We start from the raw sequence: 21,966 nt of genomic DNA on the forward strand, positions 1-21,966 counted from the left end.
TTGCTGTTTAGGTGACACTTAGAAAACTGTTTGAGGAAATATATATTAAACTTTTTAAATATCGAAAAATTCACGATTTTTTTTTCAAGTTCGAATTTTAAGTGGCTATTTTATGTATCTATTTCTCAAAAAAGACTCAATTCTTTAAAAAATATTGTCAGGTGGTTTTCGATTTTAAAGTAAGTTTTTTTTTAATTTAGGGTTTTGCTTGCAATCATTTTTATGGTAATAGTTGACCGTATGTTCACAAGAGCATTGCCAGATTTATCTGGTAACCTGGCAACACTGATTTTGCCCTATCCAGGTTTTTAAGCGAAAATGGCGTTCGAATTGTGAACGCCCGAATTGTCAAAATCGCACAGTAGCACCAACATTAGAAAAAAAAGTATGGCTGTCATGCCATGGCAGCCTTTTTTCGTAATGTTGGTACCACTGCGTGATTTTGACATTTCGGGCGTTCAACATCTTCGCTTAAAAACCTGGATATGGTCGTCTTGCTCCACTTTCCCAACTTATTATCTTTCTAACACTTCTTTCAAGTCTGATTTCAATTAAAGTGGATATTTCTACCGAGAAAGATATTGTCTATACCTCTAGCACGCGGAAGTCATCCGTTTCGCCGGCTGTGCCTTTCATGCAGATGTACGATAAACAACGCGGGTGTAATTCATGTAATCGTCTCGTTAGCAAGAGGTACAGGAGGTTACTCTATTGAGCGATGTTACCGGTGAGTGATGCCGGTGTCAAGTGCATGTGCCTTTTCAGTTGCAAATACGATCGCATCTCTCACGACACGACTTTTCTTCCTCATTCTTGATGGAAGATGCTGTTGATACGCTACCGGATAATGATGTATGATTATTGAATTACATGGGCGATTTCAATCGGAAGTTAATATTCGTAAATAGATTTGATGTAATAATAAAAACAAACTTGTTTGTGCAGCGGCCGTGGCTGACTGGTTACGGTGTTCGCTTTCTAAGCGAATGGACCTGGGTTCGATTCCCATCTGCTCTCAACGAGAAAGTATAGGAAATATAAATCTTGAAACTCTGAACATGAACGAAAAATCAAAGTCGCCCGAGTCGGGGTTCTTCCCCCGTCCTTTGGATTGGTAAGCAAAAATGCTAACCACTAGGCCATCACGGCTTGGTGAGCTATGACTGGAATTAGGAATACTGTTACTATCAACTATATACGCGCTGGGTCCTTGTCCATTTGACAAGGGTTCGGAAGTTCTAAATAACGTTTGAACCCGATTGGTGCAAACGTTCTTCAGGGCGGGGCTTGTCGATAAAAGCTGAAGTACCTCGCGCTAGCCAGCGTAGAAATGGGTCACCGAAGCTCGGCAGAGCTAACACCTTCCAAATGCCTATGCGAGTTATTTGCATGTATAGAATGTAGATGAGCAGTTCTCTACGGAATCGGTTTTTTTCTTTAATTTTAATTTTTGTATTTTTTAATCCGGCTGAAACTTTTTTGGTGCCTTTGGTATGCCCAAAGAAGCCATTATGCATCGTTAGTTTGTCCATATAATTTTCCATACAAATTTGGCAGCTGTCCATACAAAAATGATATGTGAAAATTCAAAAATCTGTATCTTTTGAAGGAATTTTTTGATCGATGTGGTGTCTTCGGCAAAGTTGTAGGTATGGATATGGACTACACAAAAAATGATACACGGTAAAAAATTTTTTGGTGATTTTTAATTTAACTTTTTGTCACTAAAACTTGATTTGCAAAAAAACACTATTTTTATTTTTTTTTTATTTTCTGATATGTTTTAGAGGACATAAAATGCCAACTTTTCAGAAATTTCCAGAGTGGGCAAAAAATCTTTTACCGAGTTATGATTTTTTGAATCAAAACAGATTTTTTCAAAAAATTGAAATATCGGTCGCAAAAATTTTTCAACTTCATTTTTCGATGTAAAATCGAATTTGCAATCAAAAGTACTTTAGTGAATTTTTGATAAAGTGCACCGTTTTCAAGTTATAACCAATTTTAGGTAACTTTTTGAAAATAGTCGCAGTTTTCATTTTTAAAATTAGTGCCCATGTTTGCCCATCTTTGAAAAAAATATTTTTGAAAAGCTGAGAAAATTCTCTATATTTTGCTTTATTTAACTTTGTTGATACGACAAATAGTTGCTGAGATATTGCCATGCAAAGGTTAAAAAACAGGAAAATTGATGTTTTCTAAGTCTCACCCAAATAACCCACCATTTTCTAATGTCGATATCTCAGCAACTATAGGTCCGATTTACAATGTTAAAACAAGAAACATTCGTGAAATTTTTCGATCTTTTCGAAAAAAAATATTTTCAAAAATTTAAAATCAAGACTAACATTTCAAACGGGCCAAACATTTAATATTACGCCCATTTGAATTGTTAGTCTTGATTTTAAATTTTTGAAAATATTTTTTTCGAAAAGATCGGAAAATTTCACGAATGTTTCTTGTTTTAACATTGTAAATCGGACCTATAGTTGCTGAGATATCGACATTAGAAAATGGTGGGTTATTTGGGTGAGACTTAGAAAACATCAATTTTCCTGTTTTTTAACCTTTGCATGGCAATATCTCAGCAACTATTTTTCGTATCAACAAAGTTCAATAAAGCAAAATATAGAGAATTTTCTCAGCTTTTCAAAAATATTTTTTTCTAAGTTGGGCAAACATGGGCACTAATTTTAAAAAATGAAAAACTGCGACTATTTTCAAAAAGTTACCTAAAATTGGATATAACTTGAAAACGGTGCACATTATCAAAAATTCACTACAGTACTTTTTGATTGCAAATTCGATTTTACATCGAAAAATGAAGTTGAAAAATTTTTGCGACCGATATTTCGATTTTTTGAAAAAATCTCTATTGATTCAAAAAATCATAACTCGGTCAAATATTTTTTGCCCATTCTGGAAATTTCTGAAAAGTTGGCATTTTATGTCCTCTAAAACATATCAAAAAATAAAAAAAAAATAAAAATTGTGTTTTTTTGCAAATCAAGTTTTAGTGACAAAAAGTTAAATTAAAAATCACCAAAAATTTTTTTACCGTGTATCATTTTTTTTCAGTGTAGTCCATATCCATACCTACAACTTTGCCGAAGACACCAAATCGATCAAAAAATTCCTTCAAAAGATACAGATTTTTGAATTTTCACATATCATTTTTGTATGGACAGCTGCCAAATTTGTATGGAAAATTATATGGACAAACTAATGATGCAAAATGGCTTCTTTGGGCATACCAAAGGCACCAAAAAAGTTTCAGCCGGATTAAAAAATACAAAAAAAATCGAATGACCGAAATCTCAGAGAATTGCTCAGATTTAAAAATACATGGAAACAACTCAATTTGTAAGAAGCGGCCGCGTAGTCCCGTTTGGTTGGTTGTACACACACACACACACACACACACATACACACACACACACACACACACACACACACACACACACACACACACACACACACACACACACACACACACACACACACACACACACACACACACACACACACACACACACACACACACACACACACACACACACACACACACACACACACACACACACACACACACACACACACACACACACACACACACACACACACACACACACACACACACACACACACACACACACACACACACACACACACACACACACACACACACACACACACACACACCGTGAACCGTGGGGACAGGTGAGGGTCCCTGCGGAGCTTAGCTGCCAGCTACCGGGCGGGTTGCAGTAGGCGGATAGCTGTCGGCGATTGCATACATTCATTGCATCGCCCCGGACCAGCAGCGGGAGGATGTCTAGGACGTGGCGGAATTGAACAAGGGCTCTGTTTAATTTCTTCGAAAAAACCACATGGGTCCGTAAACACCTCTGTCAAGCGATCGAACGCCGCTATAAGTGTTTTAGCCCAAAGCCTCACCAAACCCCGAATCCAAGATGTGACGCGACCCGTGTCGAGGATGCATGGCTGGGGGTTCAACAAATTCCCAGTCGATAACGGAGCCTGTGGGGCACAGGGGCGAACCCCACACGTAATTTGCCCTTACTGCGTCACGGCAGGGCACTGGCGCAGCGGACCGTATTTCCCTAGCGACTCGTGGGATTCAAAATGAAGACAAGTGAAACAAACCAACAAAGGGTCCCGATGCGCCCCAAGCATCGGAAAACACGGAGGTAGAAGAGGACGCAAACGTCGAAATGGCAGGAGGCGAGTCAAACGGCGGAGACACAGCAGGCGGGGTGGCGAGCGCGTTCCGTGGAAGCGGGAAGGTGTTGAGATCCCCAGTGTTGAACCAGGCGGCTGCTTCGAGTCAGCAGATAGGAGTAATTGGAGAGGAGACACCCAAGTCATCCTTGTTGAACTTCGCCGGCAGTACCCCTCAGGACGGAGTCCTGCTCGGAAGGACCGCGTTGCAGGAGGTCAGAAGGAGGGTTAACGAACTCTTTGATTTCATCAAGGACAAAAACAACGTCCACACCAGAATCAAGCAGATGGTGAATGGAGTCAAGGCAGCCATGAATGCCGCAGAGCGCGAAAACAGCTCGCTGGTGGTGACGCGGAATTCACTGAAGCTCAGAGCTGAAAGAGCCGAAGAAACGCTGAACGCAAAACTGGAGGAGGAAGCGCTACGGGAGAAAGAACCGAAAACGCCGCCCGGCCCAGGCTCTAAAAGGGACAGGGAAACGCCTGGAGAGGAGGAGGACGCAAAGAAGCAGAAGCAGGGAATGGAGACAGTCCGGACCCAGCGAAGGAGCCAGAACCAGACCCAGGGAAGGAGGAATGGGAGAAGGTCAAGAAAAAGAAGCGGAAGAAAAAGGGAAGCAGAACGAGGACACCCAAAACCCCAAGTTTCGCAGGAGCGTAACAAAGGCGAGGCTTTGGTGGTCGAGGTGAAGGAAGGTGTTTCGTACGCAGACCTCCTCCGGAAAGTACGAACCGATCCGGAACTCAAGGAGCTTGGCGAGAACGTGGTTAAAACCAGGCGCACACAGACCGGAGCGATGCTTTTTGAGCTGAAGAATGACCCCGCGGTCAAGAGCTCAGCTTTTAAGCCCCTCGTCGAGAAAGCCGTAGGCTACGAGTCGAAGGTAAGGGCGCTATCGCCGGAGACAACGATTGAGTGCAGGAACCTGGACGAGATCACGACGGAGGAAGAGCTAGAAGATGCGCTGATCGTTCTTCTGGATGACCGCACGACACCGATGGCAATCCGGTTGAGGAAAGCCTACGGCGGCACGCAAATTGCGTCGGTCCGACTATCGACGCCTTCGGCGTCTAAGCTGCTGGAAGCCGGCAAGGTCAAAGTAGGGTGGTCGGTGTGCCCACTGAGGCCTGTTCCTCGAGTGACCCAGCAGATGACGAGGTGTTTCCGCTGTATGGGTTTCGGCCACCAGGCGAGAAATTGCGACGGTCCCGATCGAACCAACAGTTGCAGAAGATGTGGTAGAGAAGGCCACATGGCAAGAGACTGCAAAAATAAGCCGAAGTGCGTGCTCTGTAAAGAAGGCGATGGCAATAGCCATGCGACGGGTGGCTTTAATTGCCCGGTGTACAAGAAGCTGGCCTCGGGCAAAAGTAATGGAGGTGTCCCAGGTGAACCTCAATCACTGCGACACTGCACAGCAACTGCTGTGGCAGTCGACCGCGGAGACGGGGTGTGACGTGGCAATTATTGCAGAACCGTACCGAGTTCCTCACGACAACGGAAACTGGGCCGCGGATACAGCAAGAATGGCGGCGATACACGTGATGGGGCGGTACCCCATACAGGAAGTGGTCTCGAGGGCGTTTGAAGGATTCGTGATCGCCAAAGTAAACGGAACCTTCTTCTGTAGCTGCTATGCTCCCCAAGATGGACCTTGGAGCAGTTTCAGCAGATGCTGGATAGTCTGACCGATGAACTGATCGGACGAAGCCCGATCGTTATCGGAGGTGACTTCAACGCGTGGTCGGTCGAGTGGGGTAGCAGATGCACCAATGCTAGGGGCATAGCCTAATGGAAGCTCTGGCAAAGCTAGACGTTAGGCTGGCGAATCGCGGAACCAGCAGTACCTTCCGCAAAGACGGTCGTGAGTCCATTATCGACGTTACGTTCTGTAGCCCGCGACTGGCGGCCGACATGAACTGGAGGGTGAGTGAGGACTATACCCATAGCGATCACCAAGCGATCCGGTACAGCATCGGGAGACGAGCCCCTGTACCAGATAGGAGCAGCCGGTCCTACGGAAGGAAATGGAAGCTGCAGTACTTCGACGAGGGTCTCTTCGTGGAAGCGCTCCATTGGTGTGATGGTCCCCAAGACTTGAGTGCCGACGTGCTAACAGCACAACTGGTGACAGCATGCGACACAACCATGCCGCGGAGACTGGAGCCAAGGAACTGTCGTCGTCCAGCTTACTGGTGGAATGAAGAACTCGGTACCCTTCGGGCAAGTTGCCTCAGCGCCAGAAGACGAGTCCAGAGAGCAAGATCCGAAGCAACTAGAGAGGAGCGCAGAGAGGAGTACCGGTCTGCAAAGGCCGCGCTCAAGAAAGCGATCAAATGCAGCAAGACAAACTGCTTCAAGGAGTTATGCCAAGACGCTGATGCAAACCCTTGGGGAGCGCATATCGTGTCGCGATGGCGAAGATCAGAGGCCCATCGATGGTGGCTGAAACGTGTCCCGACAAGCTGAAGGTCATTGTGGAAGGGCTCTTCCCAAGACATGACCCAACGACATGGCCTCCTACACCGTACAACGACGAAGGGGTAGCAACGCCGAAGGTCATCTGATCACCAACGAAGAACTTGTGGCAGTAGCGAAGAGATTGAAGGTGAAGAAAGCTCCCGGCCCGGATGGAATCCCGAATTTCGCCCTGAAATCGGCGGTTCAAGCATTCCCGGATAGGTTTCGAACAGTCCTGCAGAAATGCCTGGACGAAGGACACTTCCCCGACCCGTGGAAGGTTCAAAAGCTCGTGTTGCTGCCGAAGCCAGGCAAACCACCGGGGGACCCATCATCGTATAGGCCTATATGTTTGCTGGACACCCTCGGAAAGCTTCTGGAACGGATCATCCTTAACCGGCTGACCAAGTACACGGAGAGCGAGCATGGCTTAGCAGCGAGGCAGTTCGGCTTCCGTAAAGGGAGATCCACGGTGGACGCCATCCGGAAAGTGGTCGAGAAAGCCGACGAAGCGCGGAGGAAAAACGCAGGGGAACCGTTGCTGCGCAATAGTCACGATTGACGTCAAGAACGCGTTCAACAGTGCGAGCTGGGCGGCCATAGCAGCAGCGCTGCACAAAATGAAGGTGCCTGACTATTTGTGCAGGATCTTGAAGAGCTACTTCGAGAACCGCGTGCTGGTCTACGACACTGCCGATGGACATAAAACCGTTGTTGTTACCGCGGGAGTTCCGCAGGGATCCATTCTGGGTTCAGCACTGTGGAACGGAATGTATGACGGAGTGTTGACACTGGGGCTACCCAACGGCGTAGAGATTGTTGGCTTTGCAGACGACATAGTGCTGACGGTAACCGGCGAAAATGTCGAGGAGGTCGAAGTGCTGGCTATGGAGGCAATCGCAATGATCGAGAACTGGATGCTCGAGGTGAAGCTGCGGATCGCTCACCACAAGACGGAGATGGTTCTGGTTAGTAACCACAAGAAGGTGCAGCAGGCCCAGATACACGTTGGGAACACGTAGTGCACTCGAAGAGAGCGCTCAAGTACCTCGGGGTGATGGTGGATGACCGGCTGAACTTCAACAGCCACGTCGATTACGCCTGCGAGAGGGCGGCTAAGGCGATCATGGCACTGTCGAGGATTATGCCGAACAACGCTGGACCCAGGAGCAGTAGGCGCCGCCTCTTGGCAAGTGTCGCGACGTCCATACTTAGGTACGGCGGACCGGTATGGTGGACGGCGCTGGGGACGAAGCGAAATCGAGCGCTGCTCGACAGAACGCAGAGACTGATGGCCATGCGGGTTGCAAGCGCGTACAGGACCATTTCGTCGGAAGCAGTTGGCGTTATAGCCGGAATGATCCCCATCGGCATCACACTGGAGGAGGACACCGTGCGCTACACCCGGAGAGGCACGAGAGGTATCCGGGAAGCTGCGAAAGCCGAATCGCTGGCAAGGTGGCAACGTGAGTGGGACACCACGGAGAAAGGCAGATGGACGCATCGGCTTATCCCGTCCGTATCCACGTGGGTGAGCAGAAGGCATGGAGAGGTCACCTTCCACCTCACACAGTTCCTGTCGGGCCATGGCTGCTTCAGGAAGTACCTGCACAGGTTCGGACATGCAGAGTCTCCTCTGTCCGGACTGCGTCGATTGCGAGGAAACACCGGAGCACGTGGTGTTCAGCTGCCCTCGCTTCGAGGCAGCGCGAAGCGAAATGCTGGCCATTATCGGAGCAGACACCAGCCCGGATAATGTGGTGCGAAGAATGTGCAGCGACATCGCCAAGTGGAATGCGGTCGTCGGAGCGGTGACGCAGATCACTTCGGCTCTCCAGCGGAAATGGAGAGACGACCAGAGGAGGAACGACTAGAAGCCTAGTCGAAAACCCACGAGTGTGGCTGTGAAGGAGAGCACGTTATGATGGTCGGCTCTACCAAATCGGTACACGTCTCGATGGTCACAGGAGTTGAGAACCCACGAGTGTGGCTGTGAAGGAGAGCACGTTATGACGGTTGGCTCTACCAAATCGGTACACGTCTCGATGGTCCAAGGAGAGGGCTGCATATGACTAACCGATCAAAAGCAACGCGATTCTTGGGCGCGGTTAAACCCTCGCATGGACTCATATGTATGTAGAACAGGAAATGGTTCTAGCACCCGGCATGGATCCTGTAAGTAGACTAGTGCAGAAAATGCAACGCCTCCCCCCGAAGTTATACCGAAAGGTGGTCCCGGGGGGAAAAGGGCACGGCGTTCAAGGACTGGTTTAGTGGGTCGGGAAAACTCTTTTGGTTTCCCAACCCCACTACCTGAGAAATGAATTCTCAGGTGTCTGATAGCAGATTCCGACCTTGTAAAAAAAAAAAAAAAAAAAAAACACACACACACACACACACACACACACACACACACACACACACACACACACACACACACACACACACACACACACACACACACACACACACACACACACACACACACACACACACACACACACACACACACACACACACACACACACACACACACACACACACACACACACACACACACACACACACACACACACACACACACACACACACACACACACACACACACACACACACACACCCGTGAACCGTGGGGACAGGTGAGGGTCCCTGCGGAGCTTAGCTGCCAGCTACCGGGCGGGTTGCAGTTGGCGGATAGCTGTCGGCGATTGCATACATTCATTGCATCGCCCCCGGACCAGCAGCGGGAGGATGTCTAGGACGTGGCGGAATTGAACAAGGGCTCTGTTTAATTTCTTCGAAAAAACCACATGGGTCCGTAAACACCTCTGTCAAGCGATCGAACGCCGCTATAAGTGTTTTAGCCCAAAACCTCACCAAACCCCGAATCCAAGATGTGACGCGACCCGTGTCGAGGATGCATGGCTGGGGGTTCAACAAATTCCCAGTCGATAACGGAGCCTGTGGGGCACAGGGCGAACCCCACACGTAATTTGCCCTTACTGCGTCACGGCAGGGCACTGGCGCAGCGGACCGTATTTCCCTAGCGACTCGTGGGATTCAAAATGAAGACAAGTGAAACAAACCAACAAAGGGTCCCGATGCGCCCCAAGCATCGGAAAACACGGAGGTAGAAGAGGACGCAAACGTCGAAATGGCAGGAGGCGAGTCAAACGGCGGCGACACAGCAGGCGGAGTGGCGAGCGCGTTCCGTGGAAGCGGGAAGGTGTTGAGATCCCCAGTGTTGAACCAGGCGGCTGCTTCGAGTCAGCAGATAGGAGTAATTGGAGAGGAGACACCCAAGTCATCCTTGTTGAACTTCGCCGGCAGTACCCCTCAGGACGGAGTCCTGCTCGGAAGGACCGCGTTGCAGGAGGTCAGAAGGAGGGTTAACGAACTCTTTGATTTCATCAAGGACAAAAACAACGTCCACACCAGAATCAAGCAGATGGTGAATGGAGTCAAGGCAGCCATGAATGCCGCAGAGCGCGAAAACAGCTCGCTGGTGGTGACGCGGAATTCACTGAAGCTCAGAGCTGAAAGAGCCGAAGAAACGCTGAACGCAAAACTGGAGGAGGAAGCGCTACGGGAGAAAAACCGAAAACGCCGCCCGGCCCAGGCTCTAAAAGGGACAGGGAAACGCCTGGAGAGGAGGAGGACGCAAAGAAGCAGAAGCAGGGGAATGGAGACAGTCCGGACCCAGCGAAGGAGCCAGAACCAGACCCAGGGAAGGAGGAATGGGAGAAGGTCAAGAAAAAGAAGCGGAAGAAAAAAGGGAAGCAGAACGAGGACACCCAAAACCCAAGTTTCGCAGGGAGCGTAACAAAGGCGAGGCTTTGGTGGTCGAGGTGAAGGAAGGTGTTTCGTACGCAGACCTCCTCCGGAAAGTACGAACCGATCCGGAACTCAAGGAGCTTGGCGAGAACGTGGTTAAAACCAGGCGCACACAGACCGGAGCGATGCTTTTGAGCTGAAGAATGACCCGCGGTCAAGAGCTCAGCTTTTAAGTCCCTCGTCGAGAAAGCCGTAGGCTACGAGTCGAAGGTAAGGGCGCTATCGCCGGAGACAACGATTGAGTGCAGGAACCTGGACGAGATCACGACGGAGGAAGAGCTGGAAGATGCGCTGATCGTTCTTCTGGATGACCGCACGACACCGATGGCAATCCGGTTGAGGAAAGCCTACGGCGGCACGCAAATTGCGTCGATCCGACTATCGACGCCTTCGGCGTCTAAGCTGCTGGAAGCCGGCAAGGTCAAAGTAGGGTGGTCGGTGTGCCCACTGAGGCCTGTTCCTCGAGTGACCCAGCAGATGACGAGGTGTTTCCGCTGTATGGGTTTCGGCCACCAGGCGAGAAATTGCGACGGCCCCGATCGAACCAACAGTTGCAGAAGATGTGGTAGAGAAGGCCACATGGCAAGAGACTGCAAAAATAAGCCGAAGTGCATGCTCTGTAAAGAAGGAGATGGCAATAGTCACACGACGGGTGGCTTTAATTGCCCGGTCTATCAGAAGCTGGCCTCGGGCAAAAAGTAATGGAGGTGTCCCAGGTGAACCTCAACCACTGCGACACTGCACAGCAACTGCTGTGGCAGTCGACCGCGGAGACGGGTTGCGACGTGGCAATTATTGCAGAACCGTACCGAGTTCCACACGACAACGGAAACTGGGCCGCGGATACAGCAAGAATGGCGGCGATACACGTGATGGGGCGGTACCCCATACAGGAAGTGGTCTCGAGGGCGTTTGAAGGATTCGTGATCGCCAAAGTAAACGGAACCTTCTTCTGTAGCTGCTATGCTCCCCCCAAGATGGACCTTGGAGCAGTTTCAGCAGATGCTGGATAGTCTGACCGACGAACTGATCGGACGAAGCCCGATCGTCATCGGAGGTGACTTCAACGCGTGGGCAGTCGAGTGGGGTAGCAGATGCACCAATGCTAGGGGGGCATAGCCTAATGGAAGCTCTGGCAAAGCTGGACGTTAGGCTGGCGAATCGCGGAACCAGCAGTACCTTCCGCAAAGACGGTCGTGAGTCCATTATCGACGTTACGTTCTGTAGCCCGCGGCTGGCGGCCGACATGAACTGGAGGGTAAGTGAAGACTATACCCATAGTGATCACCAAGCGATCCGGTACAGCATCGGGAGACGAGCCCCTGTACCAGATAGGAGCAGCCGGTCCTACGGAAGGAAATGGAAGCTGCAGTACTTCGACGAGGGTCTCTTCGTGGAAGCGCTCCATTGGTGTGATGGTCCCCAAGACTTGAGTGCCGACGTGCTAACAGCACAACTAGTGACAGCATGCGACACAACCATGCCGCGGAGACTGGAGCCAAGGAACTGTCGTCGTCCAGCTTACTGGTGGAATGAAGAACTCGGTACCCTTCGGGCAAGTTGCCTCAGCGCCAGAAGACGAGTCCAGAGAGCAAGATCCGAAGCAACTAGAGAGGAGCGCAGAGAGGAGTACCGGTCTGCAAAGGCCGCGCTCAAGAAAGCGATCAAATGCAGCAAGACAAACTGCTTCAAGGAGTTATGCCAAGACGCTGATGCAAACCCTTGGGGAGCGCATATCGTGTCGCGATGGCGAAGATCAGAGGCCCATCGATGGTGGCTGAAACGTGTCCCGACAAGCTGAAGGTCATTGTGGAAGGGCTCTTCCCAAGACATGACCCAACGACATGGCCTCCTACACCGTACAACGACGAAGGGGTAGCAACGCCGAAGGTCATCTGATCACCAACGAAGAACTTGTGGCAGTAGCGAAGAGATTGAAGGTGAAGAAAGCTCCCGGCCCGGATGGAATCCCGAATTTCGCCCTGAAATCGGCGGTTCAAGCATTCCCGGACAGGTTTCGAACAGTCCTGCAGAAATGCCTGGACGAAGGACACTTCCCGACCCGTGGAAGGTTCAAAAGCTCGTGTTGCTGCCAAAGCCAGGCAAACCACCGGGGACCCATCATCGTATAGGCCTATATGTTTGCTGGACACCCTCGGAAAGCTTCTGGAACGGATCATCCTTAACCGGCTGACCAAGTACACGGAGAGCGAGCATGGCTTAGCAGCGAGGCAGTTCGGCTTCCGTAAAGGGAGATCCACGGTGGACGCCATCCGGAAAGTGGTCGAGAAAGCCGACGAAGCGCGGAGGAAAAACGCAGGGGAACCGTTGCTGCGCAATAGTCACGATTGACGTCAAGAACGCGTTCAACAGTGCGAGCTGGGCGGCCATAGCAGCAGCGCTGCACAAAATGAAGGTGCCTGACTATTTGTGCATGATCTTGAAGAGCTACTTCGAGAACCGCGTGCTGGTCTACGACACTGCCGATGGACAAAAACCGTTGTTGTTACCGCGGGAGTTCCGCAGGGATCCATTCTGGGTTCAGCACTGTGGAACGGAATGTATGACGGAGTGTTGACACTGGGGCTACCCAACGGCGTAGAGATTGTTGGCTTTGCAGACGACATAGTGCTGACGGTAACCGGCGAAAATGTCGAGGAGGTCGAAGTGCTGGCTATGGAGGCAATCGCAATGATCGAGAACTGGATGCTCGAGGTGAAGCTGCGGATCGCTCACCACAAGACGGAGATGATACTGGTTAGTAACCACAAAAAGGTGCAGCAGGCCCAGATACACGTTGGGGAACACGTAGTGCACTCGAAGAGAGCGCTCAAGTACCTCGGGGTGATGGTGGATGACCGGCTGAACTTCAACAGTCACGTCGATTACGCCTGCGAGAAGGCGGCTAAGGCGATCATGGCACTGTCGAGGATGATGCCGAACAATGCTGGACCCAGGAGCAGTAGGCGCCGCCTCTTGGCAAGTGTCGCGACGTCCATACTTAGGTACGGCGGACCGGTATGGTGGACGGCGCTGGGGACGAAGCGAAATCGAGCGCTGCTCGACAGAACGCAGAGACTGATGGCCATGCGGGTTGCAAGCGCATACAGGACCATCTCGTCGGAAGCAGTTGGCGTCATAGCCGGAATGATCCCCATCGGCATCACACTGGAGGAGGACACCGTGCGCTACACCCGAAGAGGCACGAGAGGTATCCGGGAAGCTGCGAGAGCCGAATCGCTGGCAAGATGGCAACGTGAGTGGGACACCACGGAGAAAGGCAGATGGACGCATCGGCTTATCCCGTCCGTATCCACGTGGGTGAGCAGAAGGCACGGAGAGGTCACCTTCCACCTCACACAGTTCCTGTCGGGCCATGGCTGCTTCAGGAAGTACCTGCACAGGTTCGGACATTCAGAGTCTCCTCTCTGTCCGGATTGCGACGAGTGCGAAGAAACACCGGAGCACGTGGTGTTCGCCTGCCTCGCTTCGAGACAGCGCGAAGCGAAATGCTGGCAATTATCGGAGCAGACACCAGCCCGGATAATGTGGTGCAAAGAATGTGCAGCGACATTGCCAAGTGGAATGCGGTCGTCGGAGCAGTGACGCAGATCACTTCGGCTCTCCAGCGGAAATGGAGAGACGATCAGAGGAGGAACGACTAGAAGCCTAGTCGAAAACCCACGAGTGTGGCTGTGAAGGAGAGCACGTTATGATGGTCGGCTCTACCAAATCGGTACACGTCTCGATGGTCACAGGAGTCGAGAACCCACGAGTGTGGCTGTGAAGGAGAGCACGTTATGACGGTTGGCTCTACCAAATCGGTACACGTCTCGATGGTCCAAGGAGAGGGCTGCATATGACTAGACGATCAAAAGTAACGCGATTCTTGGGCGCGGTTAAACCCTCGCATGGACTCATATGTATGTGGAACAGGAAATGGTTCTAGTACCCGGCATGGATCCTGTAAGTAGACTAGTGCAGAAAATGCAACGCCTCCCCCCGAAGTTATACCGAAAGGTGGTCCCGGGGGGAAAAGGGCACGGCGTTCAAGGACTGGTTTAGTGGGTCGGGAAAACTCTTTTTGTTTTCCCAACCCCACACTACCTGAGAAATTAATTCTCAGGTGTCTGATAGCAGATTCCGACCTTGTAAAAAAAAAAAAAAAAAAAAAAAAAACACACACACACACACACACACACACCAAGTACACGGAGAGCGAGCATGGCTTAGCAGCAGTTTGGCTTCCGTAAAGGGAGATCCACGGTGGACGCCATCCGGAAAGTGGTCGAGAAAGCCGACGAAGCGCGGAGGAAAAAACGCAGGGGGAACCGTTGCTGCGCAATAGTCACGATTGACGTCAAGAACGCGTTCAACAGTGCGAGCTGGGCGGCCATAGCAGCAGCACTGCACAAAATGAAGGTGCCTGACTATTTGTGCATGATCTTGAAGAGCTACTTCGAGAACCGCGTGCTGGTCTACGACACTGCCGATGGACAAAAAACCGTTGTTGTTACCGCGGGAGTTCCGCAGGGTTCCATTCTGGGTTCAGCACTGTGGAACGGAATGTATGACGGAGTGTTGACACTGGGGCTACCCAACGGCGTAGAGATTGTTGGCTTTGCAGACGACATAGTGCTGACGGTAACCGGCGAAAATGTCGAGGAGGTCGAAGTGCTGGCTATGGAGGCAATCGCAATGATCGAGAACTGGATGCTCGAGGTGAAGCTGCGGATCGCTCACCACAAGACGGAGATGATACTGGTCAGTAACCACAAAAAGGTGCAGCAGGCCCAGATACACGTTGGAGAACACGTCGTGCACTCGAAGAGAGCGCTCAAGTACCTCGGGGTGATGGTAGATGACCGGCTGAACTTCAACAGCCACGTCGATTACGCCTGCGAGAAGGCGGCTAAGGCGATCATGGCACTGTCGAGGATTATGCCGAACAACGCTGGACCCAGGAGCAGTAGGCGCCGCCTCTTGGCAAGTGTCGCGACGTCCATACTTAGGTACGGCGGACCGGTATGGTGGACGGCGCTGGGGACGAAGCGAAATCGAGCGCTGCTCGACAGAACGCAGAGACTGATGGCCATGCGGGTTGCAAGCGCGTACAGGACCATTTCGTCGGAAGCAGTTGGCGTCATAGCCGGAATGATCCCCATCGGCATCACACTGGAGGAGGACACCGTGCGCTACACCCGGAGAGGCACGAGAGGTATCCGGGAAGCTGCGAAAGCCGAATCGCTGGCAAGGTGGCAACGTGAGTGGGACACCACGGAGAAAGGCAGATGGACGCATCGGCTTATCCCGTCCGTATCCACGTGGGTGAGCAGAAGGCATGGAGAGGTCACCTTCCACCTCACACAGTTCCTGTCGGGCCATGGCTGCTTCAGGAAGTACCTGCACAGGTTCGGACATGCAGAGTCTCCTCTCTGTCCGGACTGCGTCGATTGCGAGGAAACACCGGAGCACGTGGTGTTCAGCTGCCCTCGCTTCGAGGCAGCGCGAAGCGAAATGCTGGCCATTATCGGAGCAGACACCAGCCCGGATAATGTGGTGCGAAGAATGTGCAGCGACATCGCCAAGTGGAATGCGGTCGTCGGAGCGGTGACGCAGATCACTTCGGCTCTCCAGCGGAAATGGAGAGACGACCAGAGGAGGAACGACTAGAAGCCTAGTCGAAAACCCACGAGTGTGGCTGTGAAGGAGAGCACGTTATGATGGTCGGCTCTACCAAATCGGTACACGTCTCGATGGTCACAGGAGTTGAGAACCCACGAGTGTGGCTGTGAAGGAGAGCACGTTATGACGGTTGGCTCTACCAAATCGGTACACGTCTCGATGGTCCAAGGAGAGGGCTGCATATGACTAACCGATCAAAAGCAACGCGATTCTTGGGCGCGGTTAAACCCTCGCATGGACTCATATGTATGTAGAACAGGAAATGGTTTTAGCAGCCGGCATGGATCCTGTAGGTTGACTAGTGCAGAAAATGCAACGCCTCCCCCCGAAGTTATACCGAAAGGTGGTCCCGGGGGGAAAAGGGCACGGCGTTCAAGGACTGGTTTAGTGGGTCGGGAAAACTCTTTTTGTTTTCCCAACCCCACACTACCTGAGAAATGAATTCCCAGGTGTCTGATAGCAGATTCCGACCTTGTAAAAAAAAAAAAAAAAAAAAAAAAAAAACAATAATAAAAACAAACTTGTTTTGACAAAAGAAACCTAATAAAACGTTACGACCACAGTTGATACCGCTAGATAACTGCAAATCATGACGCTGTTATTCTTCTACAGATGTAACAACAAATTTAGAAGGACATCTAGGACATGCATTTTGCTAGCTGCTTAGGACGCCTAGCCTCAGAGGAAGACATTAAAACTCAAAGTACAATTTGAACAAAAAGCTGCGCAAACAAATCGCACACCGGCGAAGTTCTCGCAGGTCACTCTGGTATGGTTCACTCGTAGACAATAAATTATATTAACTTGACGTGATGAAGGGGGATTCTCCATCCGCTGGGGGTGTGTACGAGCACTTGTCGTGAATTCATACGAAACCGGTAAGGTGTGTTTTGTTGACATTACAGTGCGTACCGTTTCGTGCAATGTAACGTTTATTGTTATAAAGGTGTGATTTGAAGGGGCTGGAGATGATACTAACATAAAGTACCGTAATGGTTGCACCGAAGGGCCTTTATATCATTATAGGGTTGCCAGAACTTAAATATTAATGACTCATCAGAATGATCAGTTAAATTTTTAACCAAAAAAATTCAATTACTTTGATTTACTTTGAATATATATTTATTTTACTAAAGTGCTTTCAATGTATGGCAGGGCTGCCAGAAATTATTTTTAAGCAGATTTACGCAGTTGTTTTCTGACTTTTTCTAGAAATTTCCATAACTTACATTTTTCAAGTGTTAGCAAGTCACTGTACCACAGAAGAACCCGCAAATGAATGCACGTGGGGGGGCTATCAAATTTGCTTGTCATGTGGATCATACTTTGCAACGTGAGCTTTTATTGAGCATTGATCCTTTTGATAAGTGATTGACACGTACAGCGTTTCAAGACGCCATGAATTTGCCCCTCAGGGTCACTGCAATTAGAGGCGGTTTATAAATCAATTTGAGCTATTGTAATTGCACTCTCGATAGTTTTATTGGTGGTTTGAAAATTTGAACCACCGTTCATTGAACCCGGTCGGTGAACGGTACCGAGAAGTTCAAAATTTGACCAATTGATGGTGGCGTTCAAAGTATTTTATTACAGGCTGGGTTGGGACACTCTCGGGTTTGTTTGCTTTCCGCGGCAGAAACTCCAGGTAGGTGTGCCGATCCATCAAACGTCATTTTTTTGACGGGTAAAGCTGATCAACCGGTTGTTGGCAAATTTTGCAATTTTTTTTGCGTATTTGGGTTGGTTTGGTGGGATCAATATCTTGACAATCGACCGTCCTCCTGAATTCCAGATGATCGGGATCTCTAATTAGTAAACAAGTTTTTTGTATGCTTATGAAACGTTGTTAGAAACAAATTTATAATATTGCGTACAACGAAATAGCGATTTTGGACACTAGTGGCGTTTACGTTAGTTTTCGAAATCAGCCAAAAAGAGATGCGGTCAAGGTCGAAATAACCTTCTAGTTTTTGGCATCAACCGGTTCAAGGAACTTACTGAACTGGATTGGCAGGTTTGTGTAATGCAAAGGGATGGTTTTTCATATTTCATCAGATAAGAATGGTACCATAAAACACGTTCAAGAATATGCTAATGAGCTAACAAAAACCAGTGCTAAACTTTGCATGTTTGGTATGTGGAAGTTCTTTTTTTTTGTGTATTTTATACTCCAAATTCAGACTTATGTTCTCTTGCTTGCTTCAAGTTTTTTTGCCTTATTTGTGATTCAGAATGAAAAAAAAAAAAAAAAACTGTTCTAGACACTTACCAATTTGATATTTGACATTGATGCCATCATCAGAAAATTTTTTTTGTCATAAATGTTTAAATTTACAGATCGAGATTGTTGACGATCATTGCGTGAATTGGAGGGTTGTATAATCGCAATTATAGCAATTACCGAGCTCACGTTTCAATTGATTTGGGGAGCTTTTGATGTTATGATTTTTTTGTACAATTGCCACATAAAATAAACCGATGTTTTAAAGTTTAATTTACCATAGTTAAACTTCGTGGTACTCCTCAAAACGGTGATCAATTCCAACACGGAGATACCTGTCAAGACAAATTAGTCGGAGGAAAATATTGTTTTTTTGTTCCTTGGCTCTGGCTGTTTGTCGTTAAGAGGGTGGAGAGCAAAAAAAAATGTTAAAGTCATGGACTTAGTTTTTTGTTATTTTTTTTTTGCGAATTTTTATTGTACATTGAAATTTATTTTTTCTATCAAAATTCACAATATTTTTATCCGCTGAAAATAATACCAGCTTAAAAAAACACTTTGAAATAGTTTTCCTGTTGAATGCTTGTTTTTTTTTGTGTTGCATGATCTTTCGAGCCATTATTGAATGGTAAGAGAGGCACATCAAATTTGAAAATTATTTGCAATGGCTAAATTATTTAAAAAAATAATCAACAGGAAAGTACGATTATTGAAATGGTTAGAAATAGTAGTAGTAGGTTTACAGAGTTGGATAAATACGACGAGTGCTGAAAAACTCATGTTTTGTAACAAGTTGCTTACAACATTTTTTGTCAATCATGCATGTGTTAGGTAAATGCACAGATAAAAAAAATGAAAAATGTTACTTTTCGATACAAATGTTGAAAATTTCAACTTTTCAGCACTGGTATTAAAAGGTATTAATTTTCCATTCTGTTATTTTTGGCAAGGAAAAGTAGGCCGTTTCGTTTCTTCAGAAGGACAGGCAAAGTTGACAGTTTCACAGCCTAATTGCAAAAAATAATGTCACTGGGAATTAAAATTTAAATTGCAAATGATGTTGTACTAAAGCCGTTGCAAATATTTCAACAGGAAAGTACGATTATTGAAATGGTTAGAAATAGTAGTAGTAGGTTTACAGAGTTGGATAAATACGACGAGTGCTGAAAAACTCATGTTTTGTAACAAGTTGCTTACAACATTTTTTGTCAATCATGCATGTGTTAGGTAAATGCACAGATAAAAAAATGAAAAATGTTACTTTTCGATACAAATGTTGAAAATTTCAACTTTTCAGCACTGGTATTAAAAGGTATTAATTTTCCATTCTGTTATTTTTGGCAAGGAAAAGTAGGCCGTTTCGTTTCTTCAGAAGGACAGGCAAAGTTGACAGTTTCACAGCCTAATTGCAAAAAATAATGTCACTGGGAATTAAAATTTAAATTGCAAATGATGTTGTACTAAAGCCGTTGCAAATATTTTTCAAAGTTCAATATTGACTCGTGAAATCAGAGCACAAATTTTTTTAAAAATTGCTGTGGAAACAGATCAACTTTGACGGTGTTTTTTAAAAAAAGGTCAGATTTTTTGCTTTGTGGGTGATTTAGAAACAGTTTTAAATCAGCCAAAATTTCAAAATGTTGTTCATTGGACCCTCTGACAAAAAATATCTGGTACTGAAAATTATTGAAAATGTTTTTTTTTCTGTATTGATAGTTGTTTTTAGCATAAATGAATCAGTTTTTTTTTGTATTTTAGTGAAATTTTCGTGTATAGTACCGCAAAAAGTATTTTTTTTGCCAAAAAAAATGGTTTCTGAAAAAAAGGATTGCAAATCAAATGTACTAACGTATGAAGCATTTAACAACACTTGTTTCATTGGAAACATGGCTTGTAATATTTTATTAAATAATCGTTTCAATAACAAACAAAGTGGTCGAAGCGTTAAAGGATGCAAATAGTGAGCTTAATACATAAAAAAACATTTTGAATGACATGTCACAACAAAAAGAACCTAAATAAGGACTTTTATAAATAAATGTTTTTGTTTTTGGCCAACTTCAAAATTCAATTACCTCTAACCAAAATTTTAACGTACGTGTGAAATTTTGTGAGAAATGAGCTGGCGGGGTTAAACGTTAAATTTAACATTTTAATATTTAAAATATGAAATCAATTTTAACTTGACACTCATTTCCTTTTCATTTGCGTAACGCACACTGAAAAGGATTAGCCTCAAAATATCAGAGAATACAGCGACCGTCACTGCAGCTTGCAAGAATTCTTCCGTTGTCTCGTGATTCCCAGCAAGGGCATTCTCTTTCCTCGATCACACGCTCTCACTGCTGAGTTTTTCTTTCTCTCAAAAACCCGGCGGATTTTGTGATTGAACACTGTTGCGGGGGGATGATTGTGAACGTGCGAATGAGGGAGCAGAGGAAAATGTCGAAAGCGAGTGTGTAAACATAAAAACGAGGTTGGCTATATGCAGCGCTAAGAGTATCAGGACGGAGAGAATACTAGTGATTTGTTTTGATTTTCTAGGATTTGTTTTTCCCGAGATACCACATTTTGAAGTGCAGTATATTTTTTTTTTAATTTTCGCGTAACAGGGTTGAGGTAATGCCAATAGGATTGGGGGTGTCCAATTTGGATGAAAATTGGGATTGTTTTTTTTGTTGTGATAGTAACAACAGCCAAACCAAATTTGAACTTGATCAGATAAAATTGACTTCTAGTATTAATACATTTGAGATGGAATGATCCACATAAAAAAATAGGATATCTAATGTTCTAAAGCCCAAGGAAGACTCCGTCAATAAAAACATTGACAACAACTTAATCCAACCTGTTTGGCAGCCTAGACCTCCTGAACTACATTAAAAAAAAGATTGATTCGTTCCTCGCTTTGTAGCATTGCCCTGCCCAGTACAATTGCCACTCTTACCTGGGACATAAAACATACTAAACAACGTCCGCATAGTAAAAACTAGATGATAGCATCGAGTTGTCTCCACCTCCACACAATCATGGCTTGCCTTTTATGTTTTCAATCTTCGTCCGTTCCGCGCGTTCAGAATTTGGAACAAGTGCTAATTGTCCACGCTCAATTAGTGTGTCGATTCTGCAAATCATGGTTTCCAACCAAGAAGCCCCAGTCAGCAGCCACTGAAGAGGCAACTTGAGGTGTTTGATCTATTGTTGACATGCGGTGTAATACTTTTGGGGTTAGGGTAACTATTTTGGATCTAGTGTTTTTTTTCTCAATTTTAGTTAATTCTGACAATTTTTCGATTATTTTGTTCAGAATTGAGTAAACATTCTGATTAAAAAATCGAAATATGCAAAACATAAATTAAATTTAGAAACGTGCGTGTTCTTCCAAGAATTTGAGTTATTTTTGAACTTATTCGAATCAAAATTAACAATAGGTCATCTTACTCCATCGCTTCCGAGAATTAGTGGGAACGTTGATTCAACGTTGTTCAGCATTTCCAGCAGCAGTTTCTCTCGGTGTGAGATC

At 47.1% G+C, this 21,966-nt stretch overlaps 2 protein-coding genes across 2 annotated transcripts in view; one reads left to right on the top strand and one right to left on the bottom strand.

Annotated features, from left to right (window-relative positions):
* The window catches only part of LOC6050356 (phospholipase B1, membrane-associated), a 41,013-nt gene that overhangs the window by 13,007 nt on the left and 6,040 nt on the right, over positions 1 to 21,966 (bottom strand). The window lies entirely within an intron of this gene.
* LOC119769265 lies at positions 719 to 16,840 on the top strand. The gene is given in 7 exon segments (XM_038261215.1): positions 719 to 727; positions 7,657 to 7,720; positions 7,723 to 8,338; positions 8,340 to 8,382; positions 13,280 to 14,041; positions 15,287 to 16,015; positions 16,835 to 16,840. Coding segments are annotated over 7 exon segments (2,229 nt in total).

This window comes from Culex quinquefasciatus, chromosome 3, assembly GCF_015732765.1.
Source record: "Culex quinquefasciatus strain JHB chromosome 3, VPISU_Cqui_1.0_pri_paternal, whole genome shotgun sequence".
Taxonomy (NCBI): Eukaryota; Metazoa; Arthropoda; class Insecta; order Diptera; family Culicidae; genus Culex; species Culex quinquefasciatus.